At 43.5% G+C, this 26,548-nt stretch overlaps 1 protein-coding gene and 1 long non-coding RNA gene across 4 annotated transcripts; one reads left to right on the top strand and one right to left on the bottom strand.

The window, feature by feature from the left end:
* The first annotated feature begins 2,034 nt into the window (after positions 1-2,034).
* On the top strand, positions 2,035-14,498 carry LOC135887588 (butyrophilin subfamily 1 member A1-like). The gene is made up of 6 exons (XM_065415310.1): positions 2,035-2,336; positions 6,165-6,449; positions 8,367-8,490; positions 10,315-10,370; positions 12,689-12,721; positions 13,969-14,498. The coding sequence occupies exons 1-6, from the start codon at positions 2,090-2,092 to the stop codon at positions 14,496-14,498; spliced, it is 1,275 nt and encodes a 424-aa protein (XP_065271382.1). The 5' UTR covers positions 2,035-2,089.
* Positions 14,499-19,382: 4,884 nt separating this feature from the next.
* On the bottom strand, positions 19,383-26,329 carry LOC135887709 (uncharacterized). 3 transcript variants are annotated; one of them, XR_010561821.1, is made up of 3 exons: positions 24,951-26,329; positions 23,422-23,501; positions 19,383-22,295 (listed from the first exon to the last, which is right to left on the bottom strand). It is a non-coding gene; the product is annotated as an uncharacterized LOC135887709 (long non-coding RNA). The 3 variants fall into 3 exon arrangements; XR_010561822.1 differs by lacking the exon at positions 23,422-23,501; XR_010561820.1 differs by lacking the exon at positions 19,383-22,295 and having other exon boundaries at positions 22,609-23,501.
* Positions 26,330-26,548: the final 219 nt, after the last annotated feature.

Raw genomic sequence — 26,548 nt, 5'->3', positions numbered from 1 at the left:
ACTTTGCCATTTCGTTTACTACTACGGAGTTCAGCTAGCACTGAGTCATCTTCCCATATGGCGAGCAGATCCCGTACCTCCCGTTCTGTCCATGATGGAGCTCTTTTGCGATCCTGGGACTCCATCACGGTTACCTGTGCTGATAGCTCTGCGTGGTCACCTGTGCTCTCCACGCTGGGCAAACAGGAAATGAAATTCAAAAGTTCGTGGGGCTTTTCCTGGTCAGTGCATCTGAGTTGAGAGTGCTGTCCAGAGCGGTCACAATGAAGCACTGTGGGATAGCTCCCGGAGGCCAATAACGTCGAATTCCATCCACACTACCCCAATTCCGACCCGCTAAGGCCGATTTTATCGCTAATCCCCTCGTCGGAGGTGGAGTAAAGAAACCGGTTTAAAGGGCCCTTTAAGTCGAAAAAAAGGACTTAGCTGTGTGAACGTGTCCAGGCTTAATTCGATTTAACGCTGCTAAAGTCGACCTAAACTCGTAGTGTAGACCAGGCCTTCCACTCACGCCCTTCTCCAGCACCCAGAGAGCATGGACTGTAAGTCAGTAGGTTGGACAAGAGGGTAAATGAGAATCGGAGCTGACGACCCTCCATTAAAAGTGTCCCATTAAAACTGTTGGGATTGTTAGCTCAGACATCCAGTCTGCTCTCAGTCACTGGGACATCACATGAAGAAAGAGGCAGTAGCCTGGTCCCAAACCACTTAATGCTTCATATTTAAAAAAACAATGCCTTGAATAGCATGAGAAATATTCTGGAAGTCAGAGCAGATCACAGAGCTCAGGTACACAGTGTTCCATGTGAAGAGCACATCTAACCAGGTAGTGCAAAGTGTAGCATCCTATCTTAAATTGACACTAGCCCTCTGGAGATAAAAGGATTCCCCAGCCTGTGAACCTGAGCAACAAAAGAAGGAGAGTCCCTTAGGGTTGATCCAAATCCCATTGAAGTCAATGGGAGCCATTCCATTGATTCAGTGGGATTGAGATCAGGTTTCCAGCCCTTTAAAATTTCCTCCAAATATTTTTGCCTAGTTTATCAGATCTAATCCTATCTTATATGCAGAGCACAGTACTGCATGAGGATGACAGGGCTGAGTTAATTTTCTTTGTGTCCTGGCACATTTCACATCACAGTATAGAGTGACTGGACCTGATCACACTGTCACTGGGGACATTTTGTGACGCTCTCACTTGTTCCCCACAATGGGAGCTGAGAATGTATTTCAGGTTTTTTTTAAAAATATAATATTAACCCTTTTCACTTGAGTGGTTAGCCAGTGTTCAGGGTCTTGTGGGTTCTTTTTATTAGGAGGAGAAATTGCTGATGGAGTCAAGTATTTATTTGATGCAATCCTTTTTATTTACAAAAAATGTACACAAAGTCCTGTATCACTGAACATGTAGGAATCAACCAGCAGGAGACAATTTCTTTGCCCACAGTTGCAAGCCTCTTTCAGCCAATACTGTATCCAAAAAGTGATCTCTTCGCTTTCACATGCTCCAAGTACTTTTCTGGCTGTTTCTGGTCCTTCCTTGCAGCCTTTTCTGTCTGCTTCTCTAGTGTTTTTTCTCTGCTTCTGCTCTCACAAACACACAGCTCCACTCTGCATTTGCACTCTGCACATATAGCTCAGCTCTTGACCAGACTTGCACATGGCATGTGATATGAGAGGTGGCTCCTATTGTTTCAGCTACTTTACTCCATAGAGGAGCTTCATTGCTTCTAACATTTATCCTGAATGAAAGGTGGCTATTACACCCACTAGCTTCAATGAGGTTTCACCCTACATCTGGTATAACAATAATTTACAGTTGTGCAAATGTATTATTTCCTGTAAACTCCATATACAAATTCATGCTCCATGGAATATAAAATACATGAAATGCACCCTGTTGTTTGTGTGTATTGATAAAGAAATGTATATGAATTTCCCATGCTTTCTCCAAGTTTATCTTTCTTGTATCCTGGTACATTTCTCAGCTCATTTCAAAGTGGTTGGACCTGACCAGCCTGTCACTGCCACTGTGGGAGAAGAGTTTGTGTTACCCTGTCACCTGTCCCCCAGGCTGAGCGCTGAGAACATGGAGGTGAGATGGTTCCGGTCCCAGCTCTCTCCATTTGTTCATCGCTATAGTGATGGAAAGGACCAGTATGGGCAGCAGATGCCAGAATATCAGCGGAGGACAGAGCTCTTGAAAGATGGTCTCACCAGTGGAAGTGTTGCCTTGAGAATTTTCAATATCAGACCTTCTGATGAAGGACAGTACAGCTGTTTTGTTCAAGATGGTATTGATTATGAAGAAGCCCTATTGGAACTAAATGTGGCAGGTCAGTAGCATTTTGGGAGAAGCAGTAGATGTGATATATCTTAATTTTTGTAAGGTTTTTGGCACTGTCCCACATGACATTCTCATAAGCAAACTAGGAAATATGGTTTGGATGAAATTGTTAGAAGGTGGGTGCACAACCTGGTTGAAAAACTGTACCCAAAGAGTAGTTATCAATTGTTTGCTATTAAACTAGGTCATTCCTCGGTCCGGTACTATTCGATATTGTCATTATCGAATTAGATGATGGAATAAAAAGTACACTTATAAAATCTGCAGATGTCACCAAGCTGGGAAAGGTGCAAGCCCTTTGCAGGGCAGGATTAGAATTCAAAATGAACTTGATAAATTGGAGAATTGGTCTGAAATCAACAACATGAAATTCAGTAAAAATATGTGCAAAGAACTCCACTTTAGGAAAAATTAAATGCACAAATACAATATGAGAATAACTGTCAGGGCAGCAATACTTCAGAAAAGTATGTGGACGTTATAGTGGATCACAAATTCAATATGGATCCAAGAGTGTGATGCTGCAGTGAAAAAAAGATTTAGGCTACATATTAGGAAAATCTTTCTAACTATGAGAATAGATAAACACTGAAACAGGTAACCTTGGCAGGTCATGGAATTCATGTCACTGCAGCTTTTTTTTTAAGAACAGGTTCATAGAATATCAGGGTTGGAGGGGACCTCAGGAGGTCATTTAGTCCAACCCCCTGCTTAAAGCAGGACTAATTCCCAGACAGATTTTTGCCCCAGATTCCTAAATGGCTCCCTCAAGGATTGAGCTCACAACCCTGGGTTTAGTGGGCCAATGCTCAAACCACTGAGCTATACCACCCCCCAGACACCAGTCTGGGATGGCCTAGGAGTACTTAATCTTGCCTCAGTGTGGGTGGATGGAGTAGATCAAAGGTTCTCAACCTTTTTCTTTCTGAGCCCCCTCCTCCCCCTGCCAACATGCTATAGAAACTCCACAGCCCAGCTGTGCCACAACCACTGTTTTTCTGCATTAAAAGCCAGAGCCGGTGTTAGGGGGTAGCAAGCAGGGCAATTGATCAAGTCCCCACGCCACAGGGGGCCCTGCGAAGCTAATTTGCTCTGGCTTTGCAGGGCTCGGGCTCGGGGTTCAGTCCTGCACTGCAGAGCTTGGACTTTGGATTTCTGCCATGGGCCCCAGCAAATCTAATTACACCCTTGCTTGGTGGACCCCCTGAAACCTGCTTGCGGAACCCCAGGGGGCCACAGACCCCCAGTTGAGAACCGCTGGACTAGACAACCTTTTGAGTTCCCTTCCAACCGTATATTTCTATGAGTCAGTGTGTCACTTTTTTGTAAATGACATTTAAGTTCCTATGTCATTTGGGTGCTTTTCATAATTTTCTCCAAGTTTTTTGCGAGGAAGAATTCTTCATCCAAAGGTTAAGTAAATTGGATAAGTGGTTCCTGAATTACTGCACCCTCTTCACCAACAGTATTCTAAGTATTTTCCTGTTTTAAGGGGGTGGGTGGAAGAGAATAAAAGAAATAAAATTTGATTTCCTAGATCCACATAGATAAAATCTAATGCCCAGAACTGACGTTTAATTTACTGAGGTTATCAGCCTGTAAGCAAATCTACTTATCCAAGCACCATGAAGTGGACTTTATAATAATCATGAACATCCTCTGTAGCTGGACAGACTTGCACCATCTGGATTTAACTGGGAGTTTATTATATAAACTAGTCAGCCACATGCTGGCCAGGAACGCACACCTCTTCCATAAGTAAGAAGCTCTAATGTAGCTGGCCAAAGAACAACAATGCCTTTTTGTGACAACTTTTGAGGGTTCAAAATTTGTTTTGTTCCACATTATAATGGAAATGAGGCCTTCCAAATATTTTTGTGATAGAGAATTGTGTTGAAACTTCCATCTTCCAGTCAAAAAGGGCAGATTTTTGTTCTGCTCATCTCATTCTCTCTCCCCCTCTGGAAGTGACTAGAGTCCACCCTGGACCTCAGAGACCTTCCTGTTAAAAATTTCACTGAAATCGATATGTCTCCAATGCTCTATGAAAGATTTCAGCTTTGATGAAATAGCATATTTTTATTTAAAAATATTTAATCAGAAAATGTTTTGACCATCTTTGCACTAGTTACTCCACAACTGAAAATGAGTGGCTAGTGTTCTCCTGACTCCTGGTCACTCTGGTGCTATCTCCTTTCATTCTGGTGAAGGCTGCTAAAATTTTGAAGAGGAAGAACAATTCCTCCTGTGAAAGCCTCCTCCACTGCTTTTCACCACTCAAGAGGGGGCTTAGGAGCAGCCACACATACTGAGCTACGGGTTAAACTTGACCAGAAATGGACAGACTTTTCTCTTCTTCTCTGACGCAATACCCATAGGGCCAGCTAGAGCAGACCGAATCTGATAAAAGACGAGACATATCACTTGAAGGTACATTTGAAATATAAGGTTTATTTTTCTCAATCTTTTTCTTATCTGTTAGTGCTAAGATCAGTTACCAGCTAAAGGAGATCATGTCATCCTGAAATCCAATGTTTTGCCTTGTGTAGATTCTGGGATGGAACAATAATGAAGGGAAAAGGTTTCCCTTCTGTGATACTCTGTACCTCGGGGGAACACCCTGCACCCCATGTTCATACTTATAATATGATTGTGTGGTATCCAATGCAAAGTTTGTCATGTTGGGTATCTTCAGAAGGCTTATGATGCACTGAGCATTGTCGTTACAGTAATGTTATAGGTTGTAGTTTCATGTATATAGTTATGTGTCTGAAAATGTGTCCTCAGGGCTTAAAACAAGCCCAGGCAAAATCCTCCAGGAACAGAGGGGCAGTTCACACCTCATCAGGGCATGTATGGGACAAACCCAGCCCAGCCTCACAGGAACAAAGGACAATGGCTTAGGCAGCAACAAAGGATCTGTTGGACTCTCGAGAACAGTCACCCCCCCCTTCCTTTGGTCAGTCAGGGACTACGATGAGGTAATGCTCACCTGGCCCTGAAGCGGGTGGGGACAAAGCCAAGAGGGAAGAAAGAACATGATAAAAGAGAGAGACGTTTGCCGTGCTCTTCCTCTCTCTTCCACCTCCATCTACAGACATCACCACCAAGCGACTGAAGCGCTGATCAAAGGGGAGAGCCTGGCTGAAGGGCAATCAGCCAGGCTGTGGTGAGAAGCATCTCAGTTTGTAAAGGCATTGAAAGTGTTAAGATCAGCTTAGAATGCGTTTTGCTTTTATTTCATTTGACCAAATCCGACTTCTTGTTCTTTGACTTATAATCACTTAAAATCTATCTTTATAGTTTAATAAATTTGTTTGTTTATTCTACCTGAAGCAGTGCTTTTGGTTTGAAGCATGTCAGAGACTCCTCTTGGGATAACAAGCCTGGTACATATGAATTTCTTTGTTAAATTGACGAACTCATATAAGCTTGCAGCGTCCAGCGGGCATAACTGCAAGAGTTTCCTAGGGTTGTGTCTGGGACTGGAGATACTGGCCAGTGTCATTCAGTTGCACAATCCAAGGAGCATCGTACATGCCAGAGGCTGTGCCTGAACAGCCCAGGAGTGGGGGTTATCACAGCAGAGCAGGGTAAGGCTGGCTCCCAGAGTCGAGGATTGGAGTGACCTAGCAGATCACTGGTCCAGATAACACCAGAGGAACGTCACACCTTCCCCCTCCATGAAATAATTACAATTTCCTATTCATATACTTTCCAGAGTCCATGAGTATAGGGAATAAAAGGAAAGTTTAAATGTTTATCCTCCATGTTGAACATGTGCATAAATTAACACAGATTTATTCATTTTCTCTAGCTTCAGGCTCTGCTCCTCACATCTCTGTTGAGGATTATCAGGAAGGCGGAATCCGGTTGGTGTGTCGATCATCTGGGTGGTACCCAGAGCCTGAGGTGCTGTGGAGAGATCCCAGTGGACAGCATTTACCATCACTCTCTGGAACAAATTCCCAAGAAGTCAATGAGCTGTTTGAAATAGAAAATTCCATCATTATTACAGAGAATTCACACAAGAACGTGTCCTGTGTAGTCAGGAACACTCACACCAACCATCAAAAGGAATCAACATTGTTCTATATATCAGGTCAGTTACCACCAAAACCACACACTGTGAACAGCAATAGCAAAAAGATAACAAATTGGTTAACAATATTAGAATGTATCAATAGCAGTGAAGGCTAGAGTATGATATTAAAAAAACACAAAAGAAACAAACTAATGGTGGGATTTTCAAAAGTGCCTTGAAAGTCGATAAGACTTGTCCTCCTAAATCATTCAGACACTTTTGAAGATCCTACCTATACTGTACAGGCTGCAGAGTAATTAAACCAGGCTAGTTACTTTACTTGTTTACTACAAAAACATGGGGTAATTGACATATCTGAAAATGTATTACAATCCACTTGCAATCTTTGACATAGCTGATTTTGAGAATCCCATTCAAATCTTTAAATGTATAGAAATCAACAGTAACGGAAATTATAGTAGACAAATATTCAAGGATCTTCCCCACGCTCAAATAAATATAGGATTCTAAAATATTACATCATCCACCCAGGATTAAATCTTTAACTCTTTCCCAAGATTTCCACATTCCCCACCCCAGGTGAAATCCTGGACTTATTGAAGTCACTGGCAAAACTCCCATTGACTTCCCTGACATCAAGATTTCACTCCACCATCTATTGTTTTTGAATCATTGATTGCAAAGAGCAGTGATCACAGCTCACCGCCTGCTCAGCGATTATCAGGTTGTATCGTGGCAGGCATGAGTTTTGAGAAGGGACTTGGAGGACAAGATGGTTGGTTTATGGATTTTATCTGAGAATTTTTCCCACTCATGGGAGCAGCTTGTGTGAAAGAGATTGTTGAGAAGCAGAGAACTGACAAATCAAAGTTGGCAAAATTGGTGAAGCGAAAGCCAGAGTTGACCTTATGATGATACCCTAGGGTGGGTAGGTAGGGTGGGGATAAACAGAGGAGGGCTGGTAAGTGAAGACAAGAGATTTGTGTTTGAATAGGGGAGGAAGATGGGGGAACCAATGGAGGGATATAAAGAGGGGGATGACACAGTCAGTCATGAGTCAGGAAGATGATCTCAGCAGCAATATCTTGTAGTGATTTGATTTGGGCGGTGGTGGGGCACTGAAGTCACGTAGGAGGAGATTACAATAATCAACAGTAAAGGCATAAAATGGTCAGGGCTTGAACTAGAAGTGGTGTGGCCAGAAAAGGAAGGTTGCAGCTTGGAGACATTTACAGGAAGAAGTTCGGAGATTTTGACCTGAGATTTAAACAGAAGAATCAGACACAATGAATAGCTTCCTGCAAAAGAAGTTTGGATGAATTGTGATTATGATTCATTCAGAGATTTTTTGGGGGAAACAACCTGGCAATTTCTGAATGTATTTGAATATTGAAAGCATTGCTCCCCCCATGGCCAAACTCCACTCTGATCAGTGAATTTAGTCCTGAATACTCTGACCTGTGATCATTGCCATTATTAGTGGCCGTACTACACTAGATGCTTCAATGGAGATTGCAACCCCAGTGTGTTGAGCATTGTACAAACAAACAGTGATAGTCAGTTCTAAACTAAATAAACAAAACAGACAAAAGACTGAAGAGGAAATTAAGCAAAAGAGAGGAAATGACATGGTAAAGCTCATACTGCAGGGCACCAGCAGAGCAGGGAACATAATCCAGTCTCCTGAATTTCAATCCAGTGCCTTAGGCATTGGACAAGGTTGCCACTCATTGCAACAACAGCAGTGAATTAAACCAGGCTGTTTCATACACTGGTCTGTGAACTGATGACTGTGTTGGTTGGAGTCTCTTGTAATATAGGTTTCTGGTGCTCTGTGCATTGCAGACAGGGCTGTTATTTCCATCTTTGTTTTAGACCTTTCCTTCTGGGAGTAGCTTTATATGATGTGAAATCATTTGATTTTTGCCCCTACTTACAGAGTGATGTGAGTTCCTCTGGGGTTTTCTTTTACAGATGCCTTTTTCCCAATGACGAATCCCTGGATGGTGGCTCTCTGGGTGATCCTGGTGGGGCTGGCTGGTTTCATTGGCCTCACTATTTATCTATTTAAAATAAAAGGTAAACAGAGGGGAAAATAGTGAGATTTTCTTCTAATAATGCAATAAGACTAAATCTGAGAAGCCAAAAAGTAACATGAAAAATGTAGAAGCAACAAAAAATAATGGTTTTGTACAGAAATTGCCTTGCAAAGGAGCTTCACTGATTTACACGAACTGAGCCCTCACATTTATTTGAGTACTGACAATCTAATGTACAGCCACGGGACACACAAGAGAAGAGAAAAGTGAAAACTTTTCATCTTTGTGCTAGGGATGTGAAACCCATCAAAGTCTCATCAGTTATTAAATATCTGTGCACAGCTTTCACCTAACTCAAACACAGCCCTTGGTCCCACTGATGAATTTATGCAAACCCCAAAGTTTACAGTTCTGTAACTGTATACACAAGAGAAAAGAATAAGTTTTATTTTTTTATTTATTTATTTATTTATTTGGGAAATGTGATACAGACATTGGTGTCATTCTCTTTCCTCCAACAAGTAAAATTTTGCACAAATTTGTCTCCTCATTTTTTTGGGGTGAGGGGGAGGGGAAGACTTTATAACCAGAAACAGATTAAAGATCTGATCTTGCACCACTACCATCAATCAGAGCTTTGTCATTGACTTCAGTGAGTAGAGGATCAAGCACTAAAAGCGCAAGTCATATCCATAGAACAATATTACTGATAATGTTAGGGCCTGAAATTACACTTCTTGCACCCCTAACACTCCCAGCAAAGTCACTTGAAATGTAGGATATGCAAGGAAGCAGAACTGGGCTTTAATTCAGAACTTTCACAACTATAAATCCTTGGCAATAGTCACTTTTTGATATTGAACTTCAGTATAGCCACATGATTAGTAAAACATAATTTGAATGTTTATTATTGAGATGCTAGGAATTCATATATTGAAAACAGTCCTTTCAATCTGAATTAACTGAAAATATCCTTAAATAACCTGTATTTGGTCCTGTTTGCTTTATTTTTCTCCTAATAGAAACTCTTGCTGTTAATTTTTGTTGTTGTTAGTAATAAAGGGACATCAACTTGAAAATCACATGGAATATCCGTGATAATGTATTGATGATAATTCAGTAGGCAGGTGATGAGAACACAAAGAAAACATTATTTAAAATGTATCTTCACTGAGGGTGAAATTCCCCTAGTGCTGGAGGTGCCATGAAGTGGGAGACCAGGGGCCTCTGCGCCCCCCCTGCACAGCGGAGAAGGGCTCCATTCCAGCTTACTGTCAGTGTTTCCCCTTTGTGCAAAGTTGTTTCTGATAGGATGAGAAATAGTTGATATGAGTTAGGGCTATTCTTGGTGTAATCTTGTTATTTACAAAACGTGTACAGAAAGGTTTTGCTTCCTTGAACACAGTAGAAACCATCAGCAGTCAGTTTCCTTGCTCAGAAAAATCCCCAATCTGCCATTACAGTGAGCTCTGTGCGCGAAAAGCTTTGTCTGTTTCTTCTTAGGTTCGTACCCATCACTCCTTCGCCAGGTTTCTTCTGGCTTTCTACCTCCAAAACACCCACCCACACACACTCTGCAATCTATCTCTGAGCCCCTGAGTTCACTATTAGGGAAAGCCCTGTTAATCTACCTGGGTTGGCTCTGTTCAGACCTCACCATGTGGCCTAGTGCACTGGGCAGTAGTTTTCATTATTTCTAGCTGGATTGCAACATAAAAGGCCAGAATTGCTTTTTCTACTGAACCTGAAGGAAGATGCTTTGTTTTAACAAGGTCCATGATTCTCTTCGGATCAAAATCCCATTAATACCTTTAAGCATAACATAAGCAACTGTTGAGAAAGAGGTGGGGGTGCGTGGCTATATGTACTTTAAATCTGTGCAGCAAGCCAGAAACTGGGGCTAGGGAGGGACTTTTGCAGAAGCTGGACAGTGAAGTGCAGGGAGAAATGGAGACAGAGACTGAGGTGCTTTAGGGATATCTCTGTTCTCCTTATAATAACATTACGGGGTCAATGAAATAGAAAATGATTCTGTTCTTCTTTATAATTGTCACATGACAAGTCTCACATCTTCAGATGGAAGAGAAGTCACCAGGGCCAGGATTTTGTAGATTCCATGTAGGAGATGGGCGGAGTTTGCAGCTCAGATCAAAGCCAATATACAGTGGCCACTGAGAGGCTTCAAAGGTGGTCTGTGTCCTGCCTGTGGTCTCCCTAGACCTCTATAATTTGCCTGTACAATGGGTAAATGAATGTTGTGTTGGATAGGCTGTATAATGGGAGGCTGGGGTTAATTTCACCCTGTAAGAGAAACACTTTTAATTAGTGTATCTTTCTTTCTGACACTTTGTTACCTAGGTGACCACCAAAGAGACCTTGGTAAGTTTTTCCTTTTTCTAATACAGCCTAATATGACCCACCCGTCCATCCTTACTTATGTACTTACTCCCCTGTGTGAGTGTGTTGTGCAAGTTATAATTTTGCCCTGAATGAAGATCATGACAGGTATGTGTCTTGATAGAGGGACAGAATAGGAGGGAGGAGAAACCAGAAACCCAAACCATACCCTTAGCTCTGTAGCCTGCTCAGGCTGCCAGCTATCCCCTTCCCAGGTCTCTGAAGGTCACTTATGTCTGCCTCTGCTCCCATCAAATGAGACTCTGCAAAGTCTAGGGCTGGCCCTGTATCGTTACTTAAATCTTTTTGCTAACGAAATGCAGAGCACCTGGGCACTAGAGTCCTGGGCCCTATAGAAATACCCCATGGTAGGTAAGTAAATAAATGCATCTGTTTCAGAGAGGAAAAAAAATCTTCGCAACTTTCATGTTTTAAAACCAAGACATTTTTGAGTCCTCAGAGCTAAATATCATCAATTGTAACATCCCTATGGATAAGACATGGGCCTCCTAAGCCAGAGATTGTGGGTTCATGTCCCATCTGGGGTGAAAAGCTACTTTCTTGGGGGAGGGATAGCTCAGTGGTTTGAGCATTGGCCTGCTAAACCCAGGGTTGTGAGTTCAATCCTTGAGGGGGCCATTTAGGGAGGAGGGGAAAGTTGGGGATTGGTCCTGCTTTGAGCAGGGGATTGGACTAGATGACCTCCTGAGGTCCCTTCCAACTCTGGTATTCTATGATCTCTCTGCCCAGCACTCCCATAACTCAGATACTGCCCTCCTTATCCATAATGAATTTTGTACATAAAGAATGCAGCCCTTTAACTATGTTTCATGGGGTAGAAGCTCTGAATAATAAAGCTTTGACTAATAACAAATATTTGTTTCTCTACATTTTTAGGGATACTTACTGCTGAACTTGGTAAGTCTCATTTTGCTTCTTTCTACTTTTTGTACAGTTGTATCCTGATAAGTATGTTTTGTTGTTGTGGTTGGTGCTGTTGTTTGTTTAGCTTTTTCGCTTGGTTGATTGGATTTGGCTGGGGGGGGCAAGGTTGTTTTTCAGATTATTTGTTTGTTTAGGGGGGTTGATTTTGTTTTTTTCATTTTAAGTTTTAAAAAATGTGGAATAGAGCTAAGGCTGATCAATTTCACACAAAATAAACAAAATAAAAAATAGGGATTTGAAAAGAAATGAGCTGTCAGATTTAACTTTCATCCTGACAATACTGAGAAATAGCACAGAAAAGAAGTGGAAAGTGGATCTTTGTCATAAAAAGAAAATTAAAAAATGATACTTTTTTGAAGAAAATGTTTGTTTCTGAAAAAGACAATTTTTCAAGAAAAACACTTAATTCAAAAATTTTCACTAGCTTTCAGATTTGATTTGCTGTATGTATGCGTAGAACTTACTGAACTCAGTGAAACTACTCAGATCTGTAAAGATAAGCACGTGCATTGCTCTTTGCAAGCTCACTGCATATATTCGTTCTATTCTTCTCCCCCTAAAGTAAATGGGAGATTTTTCATTGACCTTGGTGGGAACAAGATCAGGCTTTTCTTACCAGGTATTTTATATCATAATTCTAATGTGTCAGTGGGGAAAATCTGATTGTAACTTTTTGATAGTTACATAGATAATGGAACCTGATATAATATAAAAATAATCTGTTAAATGTGTAGCCTCTGAGAGAGAAGCTTTTACACAATCTAGGTGAATTTCTGATTCTTTATTTTAATTTATAGTAAACTTCTGGGAGAAATTCTAGATGTATTTTCCCTCAGTGTGTCATTCTGTACATTGTTGAATCCTACAGTATTTGCTCAAGTGAATTCTCATCTCTGATTATGCGGTTGCTTGCAGGCTGGAGAAAAATTGCTGCCCCTATGGAAAAAGGTAATCAAAAATCATACTGTATCAATGTCCAATCCCACCTTCTGTAAGAAAATGTTGCACCTTCTCCTTGATGGTTGCAGTGGGTAATTTAGGGCAGACTTCACAAGCATCCTGTATGTCACTGCACATCGTGATGTGAGGCAGGTTTTATACCTATGTCCTGCCAGAACACAATGCATCCAGATAGGATCACAGCTCCTCCCCCTCCTCTGCCTGCATGTGCACTACCCCCTGCAGAGTTTTCTGAGAGCACCTCCCAGTCATTGTACAGAGCCAGTGGGGCATGCATCTCCCCAGATACTACCCCAAAGCCAAGGGCTGCCCTGTCTGCCGTCAATCGCTTTCCTGCTCCTGCTCATGTCTCCTCCTCACTCTTCTTCAGCCCTCACTGCCTGGGAGAGGGACAGAGCCATGCTCTGTGGATGAGAAGCAAACTGAATTCTGTGTCTGGTGATTAGGTAGCATTATGATGGAGAATGGGAAAAGTGTAGACTAGAATTACAGCGAGAGGGGCCGGGGGTAAGTGAGGAAATAAAATATTAGGAAGGAAGGTCCTGCTTCTTGCACATGAGCCTGAGTGAGCAGTGGAGAAGCAATGGGTGGGGAAGGGAAGGGAAGGGTGGGATTATGAGTGGTCTGGAAGTTGGTAGGAAAGAATAGGAGGCTGAGTGCAGTTGCCCAAAGCAGCCATCCTTGAGAGAAACAGGACCCGGTACTGAGCATGAAATCTGGGGCATGTCAAATCCTCGCACCATGTGGCCTGTTGCTGTCTGAGGCAGAAGCACTTCAGAGATCCAGCATTTGGACAGGGGATGATTGACTGAGGAGGCTCACATCAGATCTTAGAGAGGGAGCAGCTGGGACACAAAAGGACTCATGCTGGGAATGAGGCATTGCAGGGAGAGGGGAACTGTGTCAATATTCATGTCATATAATTTGCTGAGCCCCCTGTGATATCAAGGTCTCTAATCCCCTGTGTGTGGGAGGGGAAAGATCCTGAGTCTCAGGCCTGACCTCAGCTGATCCTTTCATGCTGTCACTGACCTTTCTCTGCCAGGGGAGTGACTCTCCCCTGCACTGTGCTGAGATCTCAGAGCTGCTCCCCATTCAGAGCTGGTAAATCCTGGAGGAAGGAGATTCCCTGATTTACTCCTCAGATGGAGCAGATTATCTCACTGACATGATCAAATCCTCCCCCAAGGCTGAGCTCTGCCTCTAACACTCTGATTCTCTCTCTCTCTCCCCAGCAAATGTGACTCTCGATCCAGACACGGCTCATCCCCAGCTCATCCAGTCTGAGGATCGGAAAAGTGTGAGACGGAGAGACACATGGCAGGATCTGCCCAACAATCCTGAGAGATTTGAATATGAGCGCTGTGTGCTGGGCTGTGAGGGCTTCACCTCAGGGAGACATTACTGGGAGGTGGAGTTGGGGGGTGGGGAATACTGGGCCGTGGGGGTTGCCAGAGAGTCTGTGAAGCGGAAAGGAGAGATCATTTTTGAAACTCAGGAGGGGATCTGGGCTGTGGGCCATTGGGGGAGTCAGTACCTGGCTGTCACCTCCCCTCGCTCCCCATTGGTCCTAAAATGGGTCCCCAGGAGGATCCGGGTTTTTCTGAACTATGAAGTGGGGCAGGTGGCATTTTTTGATGCTGATAGAGGGGTCCTGATATTCACTTTCCCACCGGCTTCCTTTGCTGGGGAGAGAATCCGCCCCTGGTTCTGGGTCTGGGATACGGAATCCCAGCTCAGACTGTGTCCCCGAGACACAGGATGAAATATCCCTCTGGGACTCCTGTCATCGGCCAGTCTAGCCTCACACATCCTCATTCTAAGACACTGGAGGTCTCCCATGTTCCTGCAGAGCCTCCTGTGCATAGTATCTATAAACCTGGGGGTGGGGTGGTGTCTCTGGACTGTAATAGCAACTGAGAGCAGAGATGGAGCAGAACTAGCCAATTTCCTTGGCTTTAGGATTGTGCAGCTTGTCTGTCACTAGCCTCTGTGACCCAGGAGAACTCTAGCAGCCGGTCGGGTCAGTAGCTGAGGGTACGTCTACACTACAGGTGTGTGCTCCCATCCTGGCTTGTAGGCATATGCACATGTTAGTCAAGTCCACCTGTAAAAGTCCATATTGCTGAGCTGCACACAACCCATACCCCATACACCTGTGTCCACATGGGAGCTGTAGTTGTGTGTTTGGCGCTAGGATTTCTAGGAGCTTGTCCTTCGGTTCTAACTACCTTGCTAACTGAAGCCACCCTAGAATTCACAGTGTATTGTGGGAGAGCTTGCCAGTCCTGTCTGAAGGCCAATGTGCAGGGCCGTCCTTAGGCATATGCAGCATACGCGGCTGCAAAGGGCACCCGAAAATTTGGGGCACCCCTGGGTGTTAGTGCCTCTTCCTATCCCTGTTCTGACCCTTCCTGCAGGCTCCCACAGCTGGCTGCTGCAGCCTGGTGAGTCTTCCTCTGGAGGGGATCTAGTAACTTAAAAGTGAAAAAGTCGTCCAGCCTGCCAGACCTATTAGCACAACATTGAAACTGTTAAAGAGCCATTAAAGTGGTAATGAAGCCATTTAACAGGTATATACTGTCAGTTTCTGAATTTAATGACAAAAACAGTTGTGCATTACTGTGATATTTACTCAGAACATGTTAGTCTACAGGACCTTAGTTGAAAATTTGCTTTAAAAATATTTCTTTAGTGTGTTGCTGAAGATTATAAAATCACATCTCTAAAAAAATCCTTGCATAGCTTTTTAGATGCACAATCTGAGTATTCATCTTTAGCCTTAAATGCTTGTATCTTCAGACATATAGTTTTTAAAATAAATCCTTCAAAAGACCACCCTTATCTAAAATACACATTTTAATTGTAATTACTATATGTCATGAACATACAGCTAAGGGTAGCAGAAAATCCCTCCTTTATCTGTAAAGGGTTAAGAAGCTCAAATAACCTGGTTGGGACCTGACCAAAAGGACGAATAAGGGGAGAAGATACTTTCAAATCTGTGGGGGAAGGTTTTTGGTTTGTGCTCTGTGTTGTTGTTCTCTCTGAGACGAAGAGAGAGACCAAGAAAGTAATCCAGCTCCTACTAAAATGATACATCTAATACTACAGAAATAGTAAGTAATAGCAAGGAAACGTGTTAGATTATCTTTTGTTTTAGCTTGTGAATTTTCCCTATGCTAAGAGGGAGGTTTATTCCTGTTTTTTTGTAACTTTAAAGTTTTGCCTAGAGGGGAATCCTCTGTGTTTTAAATCTTATTACCCTGTAAAATTACCTTCCATCCTGATTTTACAGAGGTGAATCTTTTACTTTTTTCTTTATAATAAAGTTCTGTTTTTAAGAATCTGATTGGGTTTTTAGTGTCCTAAAAACCCAAGGGTCTGGTCTGTGCTCTCCTTGGTTACCTATTTGGTTGGTATATTATTCTCAAGCCTCCCCAGGAAAGGGGGTGAAGAGGCTTGGGGGGATATTTTGGGGAAACAGGAACTCCAAGTGGTCCTCTTCCTGAATCTTTGTCTAACTCACTTGGTGGTGGCAGCGATACCGTCCAAGGACAAGGAATTTGTGCCTGGGGGAAGTTTTTAACATAAGCTGGTGAAATATAAGCTTAGGGGGTCTTTCATGCAGGTCCCCACATCTGTACCCCAGAGTTCAGAGTGGGGAAGGAACCCTGACACTATAGTACAAACTTGCTTCCAAATTCTTCCTGTCCTTTCTGTTCATCCCTTTCTCCCTTCATGCCCCCTGTTGAAGAGAGCCCTTAAAGGGACAACACCCCTTTCCTTCCAGATAGCTGGACAAACGAGTTTCCGTTTCTTTACTTCTGACTATTTGATGAACTAGTTTTAAGAGAACCCTCCAGCAAAATCAGTACCTTAGTAAGATATAAAATCCTTTGTTATGCCTAAAATCTTTGGAAACATATTTTTTAAAGTTGGTGAAATTTCATAAGCATGTCTATTGTTATGGAGATCACACAAAGTAAATTAGTGTTCCCTATTTCTAAAAGCAAAGAACATTGTTATGAACACACTAAACCTCTGTGACTGTTTAATTTAAAATAATGTCTTTGTTTCAGTGAGTTAAATATGTAGTACTCTGGAATGATTACTTTATGAAGGCTTAAGAGTACATTTAAAATATAAAATCAGTTTAGAAATACTGATTAAGAAAATGTAAAACAGAGAAGAGCTGCATCATGTATTCCATAATATTTAATGTTGTATTCAGCAGGACAGATGACTTGCCCTTACTACAAAGTTTTTGCAAATAAATCTCTGACAAACTTCAGGGCATATCAAAAAACCTGTGACTGACATTTTTTATTCCCCAGTTTAGTGCTTTTAATTAGGTACCTTCTGCATGTCCAGTCTTCACCATCTGGCATGTAGTGGAAAACATGCTCCATTTTCTTTAGAAAGAAACTGCAGAAGAGTGTTTTTTTTCAAATGTCATTTGCTTCATTTGGGTTCAGGGATTTAGCTGGAAGGGGGTGATCAGGGAGGGGGAGGGAAGAGAGGAGGGAGACAGTGGGGAGAGTGCAGGGTCTGGGCGGAGTGGGGGTGAGGCCTGGGGCACAGCAGGGGTGGAGTATGGGTGGGGCCACAGGCAGAAGAGGTGGTCTGGGGAGCTAGCCTCCCCAAGCAGCAGCTTCACCCACTGCCCATGACAGCACGTAAGAGTGGGTCGGCTCCCGCACACCCAACACGTGCTGCAGTGTCCTTAGGCAGGGGCCGTATTCACAGAGATGAATGCGCCGGCGCCACACATTCTGTGTGAGGGAGAGGGTATGGGAGTTTCTGCGGGGAACTATGACTCTCCACCGCCGTGAGGTGGGCCGGGCAGCTCGGTATCCTTTGCTGCCTCATCCCTCCTCCCTCCCCCACCCCCGGGCTCTGCGAGCCTGGGCTACCGTCGGACATAGGGGCACCAGTTTAATAATACTGCGTAGGGCCCCATAAATCCTAAGGATGGCCCTGCCCATGCGGAAGTGGTTTTAGCCCTCCATCACATTCAGCTGAGGCACTTCTAGCTCTGCCCGCTCCTCACTTCTGTTCATTCCAACGGGGGGACAAGTCATGGATCCATCAGCACTGGATGAGCTGCTCCTGCTTGAGGATGAAGTGCTTATGTTCAGTGAAACTCTGAATGCCATTTCCTCAGCAGTTTGTGAACTGCAGAAGGTGGCAGGAGTTGGAGGGAATTCATTCATGGCATCCTGAACGGCCATGATGCATGTTGCACATGCACTTCCCATGTGCAGAATGGCTGTTCTGGTGCAGGAGAACAAACGCAGTGTGGTGGGACCTCATCACCATGTAGACCTGGGATGACCAGCAGTGGCTCCACGATTTCTGTATGAGGAATCAGAGCTTCATGGAGCTGTGTGAAGACATTTCCTTGACCTTCCAGCACTAAGTCATGCAAATGAAGGAAGGTATAACAGTGAGAAGTAGATTGCTGTTGCCATCTGAAATCTGGATACCCCAGACCTCTACAGGCCCATGGTTAACTAGTTTGGTATTGGCAAATCAACTACCCTATGTTTCCTCCTGGGAGTGGTGTCTGCGAACCTCCCAGCGTTGGGGGGTACATGGCTTCTCCTCCTTCATCTTAGTGGGTGATTCCTCATCGCTCATTGCCAGGGCAGCATATCGATTTTCCATCACCATGGTGGGTGGGTTGGGAGTGGGGGTGCAGCACTGCCTGCTGCCAGAAGTAACCAGCAACCAGTGTCCTCTCTGTGACAGAGCCATATCCTCCTCCCCCAGTGGTGTGACAGAAGTTGTCTGTAGCTGGATAGCTTCCTCAGCCTTGGATGTCTCCATATGAATACTCTTAAGGAATTCCTCATGGGCACGGATGCTCCTGAGCGTAGCCACCTGTAGCTCTCCCACCTGAGAGATTCCTGCAGCAGGCATCTTTCACACTGGATGTTCCCCCAAGCCTGGCTTTCTGTGAGTGGGAAATGCAGGCCACAGTCTCTGCAAATCCACACCAGGATCTGGGTAGAGGCATCCATGGTTAGGTTCTCTGTCTGGATTCAGGTGGAGGAGATAGGAGCAGCATTGGAACAGGCAATGCGGCCCTTCCTAACCATAGCGATTATATTATATCTCCCTTCCACAAACTCCCTCTCAAACTCCCCTGTTTTCGATCCCCTTGGTCACTTGGCCTCTGGCTTTTAAGGCCTTCTCTCCTAGGTCAGACCTACCCCCTCGTTAATCACACAGTGGGAGGGTGATCACAAGGCTGATTGAGGCTGATAAAAGATGATCAAGGAGGATCCAGGGAACAAAGGCTCAAACAGTCTCCAGACACACAATCCCAGCTGACCCTGTAACTGAAATAACCTGAAAGAGAAAGAAAAACACGAACAGTCATGAAAACTCATTCACACCAAGGTTAGAATAAAACACATTCATCAAATAAATAAATTACTAATTCAACATGTTGCACAAATCTTGAGTTACATTTCTATGAAAATAATCTCAAAAGTATTGGAACTAGGGTGACCAGATGTCCCAATTTTATCGGGACTGTTCCGATATTTGCTTGTTTGTCCCGCGTCCCGACTGTCGGGGACTCGAACCCAGACGGCACGGTTCGTTGTCTGACCGCAGAGAGACAGGCAACACCAGCAAGGTCCAAACACAAGCTCTTTATTGAAGAGTGCACACAACAATAGAGAGCGGCCCGTCTCCAGAGAGAACCAGCCACGATTACAATAACTAGTGAGATTATATAGACAGTTCCGTCGCGTCATAGTTAAAACAACCCAATCCCCCCCTTTACTAGCTAAAAGCTTCTAATATTCATGCATATTTATCTTCTTTGACAGTACAAACAATTCATGATGCCTCAGCAGCTTCTTATCAGCTTTGTCGTCATGCACCAGAGACTGGGAGAAAAGAGGGAGTTGAGTACAGATAAAGAACAGAAACAGGGAGTGGAGACTGCAAGTCTCTATCTGTCCAAACAAACTGTTCCTAGCACTTCTGGTACAAGAATGCGGCCCCCACCTCTTATCTTATTCTCTGCAGCTTAAGCAAGCATGCCCTCAGGTTTCACAGAGAGACAGGAATGGCCCAGCAACTACTGTTAGCCTAACTTTGGCTAAGCTGGCCAAACAATGTTCTATACTCCATATTTTTGGGCCTAACAGTCCCCCCTTTTGTCCCTGGAGTGCCTTGGAGGGACTCCTGGGACAACTAGCTGCTATGAGTGGTGAGCTTGGAGTTGATTCCTTTTGGACGGAACACAGCTTGGTACCCATCCAACATCCAACCTTTATCATAACATACAAAGCTAGCAGGCCACATATAATTACAACGGCGCTTCGGAGTACATTATGGAGCCAACCACCTATGTTTGGAATCCAATTGAACAGGTTACTCCACCAGGATTCAACCCGCTCCCCTCCATGGTCCTTTGCTACTTGTATGAGGTGGTTTGCTCTGTCCCAGGTGGCGTTATAAACATCAGGAACATATACGCAGCATTTTTGCCTAATTAGTGCACGTTCCTCCCTGAGAGGCCAGTAAGATATCTAGAGCCAAGCAGTTCTGGAGAACCATCTGCCTTAGTTTTCTCTGTGCGGTTGCCAAGTCCACCAGGGCATTGGCGGTAGTCTAATTTCCCAGATGTCTCAGTGATTTACCCAATTCCACATGCATCCTCCCTATGGACCCGGCAGGATTCGGTATGTGGGAGCCCACACACCCCCAACCGGTCCATATGCTTGGAAGGAGCATTGAGAACATCCGCACTTCCACCCAGAAAGTCTCCAAGTATGTCTCCATGGCCACAGATCAGATGGTACTCCTGATGTGTCTGTAAGGGCAGTGGGCCAAGCCTGAACATGCTAGATCCCACTGCAATGCCTTCCCAGCCTCAGTGATATTCAATACCATTTCTGTCAGCAACTTCTGGGTCATAGAACTAAGGGCGGAGATAACATGTAACTCACCAATTCCAGCCTGTACCTGGGTTAGCTGTGCCCCAGAAATAAGGCCTGTGGCCTTCTTTAGTTGCCCCAAATTCTTATTATGTTTTTGGTTCTTAAAAATATTTTAAACTGCTGCTGTACTATTGGCCCCATCCCATAGGGATCCGGTCAAGTCTCTCTTCTTTCTAGAGGAAATAACCCAAGCCCTCTGTTGTGCTAATCTAATAGCAGCCCCTTTTGAACAATTTGGGTATGTAGAGGTGATCTGGAAACTGGATAAGGGCAATGAAAATTTAACAGTCCCTAGTGTAGTGTTAATCACACAGTCCATTGATATCCTAATACATCTCTTTTTGGTGTAGTACTATACCACATCTGTTGGTTGAACACCTTTATGTATTTCCAGGAGGCATTGATATTAATGGCATAAGAAGGGGTGTATTGCAATAAGGTACAGGTAACATTATTAGTCACTGGAATAATTTCTATGCAGGTAAAATTTTCAGTGGCAGAACAAACTCTTTGGGTAGTCATTTGATTATTTACTAATTGGGTGACCAAATACCAATAAGGGCCTTTCTCATTTAACACAGTGCAAATTCCAGGAACAGCCATCATATCTACTTCACTATAGAACCCATTAATTTCAATTACAAATTCTTGGGGTTCACTTGTAGTGATATTATGTATTTTTATTTCCACTGATCCATTCTTTTTCATTCAATTGTTCGCTTATATGGGATATCCTGAACCTTAAAAATATTTTTTTTCAAACAATATTTAAATAAATCACTAAAGTGTGAAGGCCTTGGCCGTTGGTTTTATCCGATATATGGCATTGTCTGTATTTGGATGTGTTACAGGGGTAACAGTGTAATGGAGGAGATGGCAGGGGCAGTGGCAACAAAGTGCCTTTGGTACTTGTCATTTAAAATCCAATTAGGGAGGGCAATACATGCTGAAGGACTTATTCAAAACACAGGGCACAGCCTGTAGAATAAACCCCAAAATCCAATCAATACCACATTCCTAAGCATGGGTCCCACAAGTTTCTTCCTGCCAGTATATAATTCTTTGTTTCTTCACCAGGGTCAGTTCTTAATGGTTTTTTGTAGTCAGGAATTCCTGGACTTTGGTGGTTTCAATGGAGCGAGTGTTCCTTCTTCTCTTTTTCTGAAACAGTGTGGTTCAGCATCATACAGGGGAGAGGTTACTAGCACATCACCCTGTAATGGTTTTGCTTCTTTTAGAAAAATCCAAAGGCACAGTAGGTCTGTCAGTGGACAAGGGAGAGGTTACTAGCACTTCACCTTGTTTTTTTTTTCTTTTTCCTGCTGTCCAGAAGGTACAGCAGAGCTAGAAGGAGGAATAGGCTGATCATGAGTCGGAGAGTCCTCCCGAGGTGGAGGGGTCTTTTTGCAGTGAGAAGCATGGGTCCAGGTAGGCAGTTCTTGGCACTTCACAGCAGTGTTGGTGGTTAACAGGACTTGGAAAGGGCCTTTCCAGCATGGAGTCAAAGCAGTCTTTTGTTGATGGACTTTACGTAGACTCAGTCTCCTGGTTTCAATGAATGGCAGGGCTGCTACGGTCTTTGAGTAGTGCTTCTTTACCTGTGAGAAAAGAAACCTAACACATTTCATTAATGCCTGGCAGTGTTTTGCAGATCTCATAGTTGCTTGGGCACATTCAGGCCCCCCTTTTCTTGGCTGTCAGCCAAGTCTTAGCTGTGGGCAGTATCCTTGGATGGGGCCAGCGTCTTATCTTTGGACTCAGCTTGCTAGCTATTTTTTTCCAGTTAACTTGTTCTGTTCTTTTTTCTTCTCCCCTTCTTGGCTTTTTTTAACCTACAAAGGAAACTTTCACTCTTTACTTATACACCTTTTCCCAACAATGAACACATACACATTGCCATTATACAGTACATTAGTCTTATTATTCAATGTATGCCATATACACCCTTCCAGTAAAATAACTTATATACAGAGCTTTGGAGCAACAAACCAGGACAAGCACTCCCACTTTTGAGGAGTCCACTCGGTACAACCTCTGGTGTCCAATAGCTTTCCTCCCTCCCCAGCCCTCTGGCTAGAAATCTGAGGTAGCCAGAAGGATCCCATGTGCAATATCGGGAGTGGGTTAACCTTCCATGTCCTTGCTTCCAAAGACTGTTGATATGCAAATTTTAACAACATTTTTTTTCAATTAAAAGATCTGACCAATGAAGTTTCTTTTTTTTTTTACTTAAGCAAATGTATTAGACTTTAGTATATCACATTTTTCCTGATTTATCCAAACACTTTGTATTCCAAGTTGAATAAAACAAGCATCTGCTTTTTTATTTAACCCTCCTATTTAATTTTGAACTAGACTGTCTTATGAAAATATTAAACACAACAATTTTGGCCACAAGACAAACACCACAAGACAGGACATAGAGCACAAAAATAATTCCTATTGTACCAGTAAATGCATGGTACGTTGAATGCTGTTCAGCTGGCATCCGTTTTCTCTGATGATTTGAAAGACATTATTTGCTTAAAATATTTCCTTTATATACACATACTCTTGTTGATTTCAGGCAAACCAGAGGAATTACCCCATATTTCCTTGTATTTGTTTTATAGGCAGCCCAGGTTTCAGTGGCTTCTACTTTATTAGTTAGATAATTTGCATTAATACAGATGCTTTCAGGCTTGCTTCCAGATCCAAAGCTATCCACAGCTTAAAGATTCTTACTTTTAAAAAGGACACAATTAACTTTCCCAGACTTTTGATTGCCTTTTACTTCTAATTCCTGCTTTCAAACACACAGTGATCTGAAAAAGACAACACAACCTATATTGGTAGGTTTGCATTTCTTTTACCTCTGCTACAATATACACTGCACATGTTCTGGGGAAAATGCACATCCTCTCCACAATTCAATTTCCACAACGCTAGCCACATTAATTTCTACACAAGGTGTAACTGTTTCTTTTATGCTTACAAAATCTCCATGCACCCACAGCAAAGTGACAGCTCGGCCACACAGAGCCAGGGGCACTGTCTTTCTCTCTCTTTACCAGATCTTTTATCTGCTATTTTGTTACCCAAAAACAAATTTAAATCTTTTATTCTTCTGGCTTTGACTACCCTGCTGCAGCCACAACCTTTGGTCTTTATTTAAAACATTTTAAATCTTGTAGCATTAAGTCACCTTAAGGATTAAATGCTAAATACCTTAAACAACAGTAGTTTCCTGTGCCTGGCAAAAGTATTCTCGGTTTTGCAACTTTAAACAATACCAATTCATCTTAAACTTATAAAATACAGATTGTACACAGCAGGAGTGTTCTTCAGCAAATTCGACTAAATTATTCATAGTCAAATAATTCCACTTAAATAACCTCTTGCCTGGATTACTTACAGAAATTCTTACCAAATTTCACTGCTTAATTCCCTCTAGCAACTATAGAGTTAACTTCTCACTCTCTTTTTTTTTTTTTTTTTTTTTTTAAATCACTTGCTTATCTCCCAAAACGACACCCAATCAACTCAGATTTTACCATTCCAATTATTGTCCTGGGGATTTGAAATCGCCATGCTTATAATTACGTACTCCTTTTCTTCCACTATGCCCTTAAAGTTTCCAACCTGTTTTCTAATCTATCTGTTGACTGCCCGCTTGGGCCCGATCCTGCTTTTCTTGCTGAACCGTCCCTTTCATGGGCACCGGCTTGTTCCACTATCAATTTAGCTAGGATGGTGGGCTTCTCAACTAGCCCCCATCCTTCCTGGTCTCTTCCCTTAAACATTCTTACTCACAAGGCTACCCGAGTCCTCTCTCGTGAGGCTTGCCACCTGGGCAAAAACGCATGGCCCATTGGCGTCTAACTATTCAATTTTCTTTTGTGGCAAACACACTGCTGTTACAGCATATGCAAACACAAATGGTTAAATTCTGACAAGTCCCTGAAGGACCGGTACTTGCTTAGCCAGTGCTTCCTTTTCTGCCTGGAAGTCCTGTCTCAAGGCTTGCAACTTGCCCTGGGCGTAGGTTTGAGTTGCTGCCTGGTTCATGATCTATGCTCTTAATTGCTTAATTCTAGTTGTCAAGTACACAACTCTTCCCTTTTCTCCAACTTCTATATTGCCCAGTCCTGCTACGACTGGGGTAGATCCACCTGACACCCTTCCCAGTCAACCGGGGTGGAGAAAGGAATGCTTAACCTTTCTCCGGTTCTCAGACTTACTGCAGCTGAGAGTGGGCACACTTTCATACTCACACATGTACGTCCAGACTGGCCAAGTCTTTGTATAACGTCCAGAGAAGGGGGAGAGGTGGATGGGAGATTATCCTGTATACAACTTGTCCAGAATCTCTGACTTGCTTCCACTCTTGGGAGGGCTGTTCTTTTACACCCTGGGGTCTCCTGCGGCGTCTCTTTCAGAGATTCCAGTCCAGGCCAGCTGCCTGTGGCTTCTTCACAGCGTCCCCAAACCACGCCAGCTCCAGGGTCTTAAAGGCAGACTGTTGGATCTCACTGGACAGTTAAGCTTTGCAAATGTAATTTCAGCACTGTAACTTGTATTGCCTTTGGTTTGCCTCTGTCTATATTTGTTCACAGCCAGCTGGGGCCGAAAGCAGTTTTTCTTTTGGTTTATAGTTACACCATACAAATAAATAATCCATTTGTCCCGGTCTAAGGTCAACCAAAATATCCCTCAAGGAATTCATCCTGTCTGCAGAAAAGGTTCCGCAGCTTGGCCAATCTTTAGTCGGGGACAAATGAGCAGTAAAGGAAGGCCATTGAATTTGGCATAAATTTCTCATCTTAGATTTAGTCAAACCGGTTGTTCCAGAGATTTCCTTCCGATCTCTAAGTACCAGAGACAACGGGGCGTCCCCCAGGCATTTACTGCCAAATTGTCCCATTTAGACTGTAGGGCCTCTAACCCTATCCCGGGGCCTCTAACCCTATTCCGGGGCCTCTAACCCCTCTCCGGGGCCTCCAACCCCTTCCTGGCGATCGCTTACCTTATCCAGGGACTCGAACCCCGAAGACCTGGGTCCTACTCAACGGGTAGGTGGACGTTGCTGGGTTTCTACGGGCTTCAGCTGGTTCACAGGACTCGCCTTATTGCCGACGCAGGGATCAGGTTACCGGGCAAGGCTCCTTGAAGCCAGAGGATGCGCGCTGCGTTGCTTCGGAGTCTGATCCCGCACCGGAGAGTCAGACGAGTCCCGGCGGAGTCGCCAAATCTGTCGGGGACTCGAACCCAGACGGCACGGTTCGTTGTCTGACCGCAGAGAGACAGGCAACACCAGCAAGGTCCAAACACAAGCTCTTTATTGAAGAGTGCACACAACAATAGAGAGCGGCCCGTCTCCAGAGAGAACCAGCCACGATTACAATAACTAGTGAGATTATATAGACAGTTCCGTCGCGTCATAGTTAAAACAACCCAATCCCCCCCTTTACTAGCTAAAAGCTTCTAATATTCATGCATATTTATCTTCTTTGACAGTACAAACAATTCATGATGCCTCAGCAGCTTCTTATCAGCTTTGTCGTCATGCACCAGAGACTGGGAGAAAAGAGGGAGTTGAGTACAGATAAAGAACAGAAACAGGGAGTGGAGACTGCAAGTCTCTATCTGTCCAAACAAACGGTTCCTAGCACTTCTGGTACAAGAATGTGGCCCCCACCTCTTATCTTATTCTCTGCAGCTTAAGCAAGCATGCCCTCAGGTTTCACAGAGAGACAGGAATGGCCCAGCAACTACTGGGCTAAGCTGGCCAAACAATGTTCTATACTCCATATTTTTGGGCCTAACACGACCGATGTTCGGTCAGGACACTGGACAAGCAAACAATTTTGCC

Source organism: Emys orbicularis, chromosome 13, assembly GCF_028017835.1.
Source record: "Emys orbicularis isolate rEmyOrb1 chromosome 13, rEmyOrb1.hap1, whole genome shotgun sequence".
In the NCBI taxonomy this organism is placed as follows: Eukaryota; Metazoa; Chordata; order Testudines; family Emydidae; genus Emys; species Emys orbicularis.
This window is presented reverse-complemented; position numbering and strand designations above follow the sequence as displayed.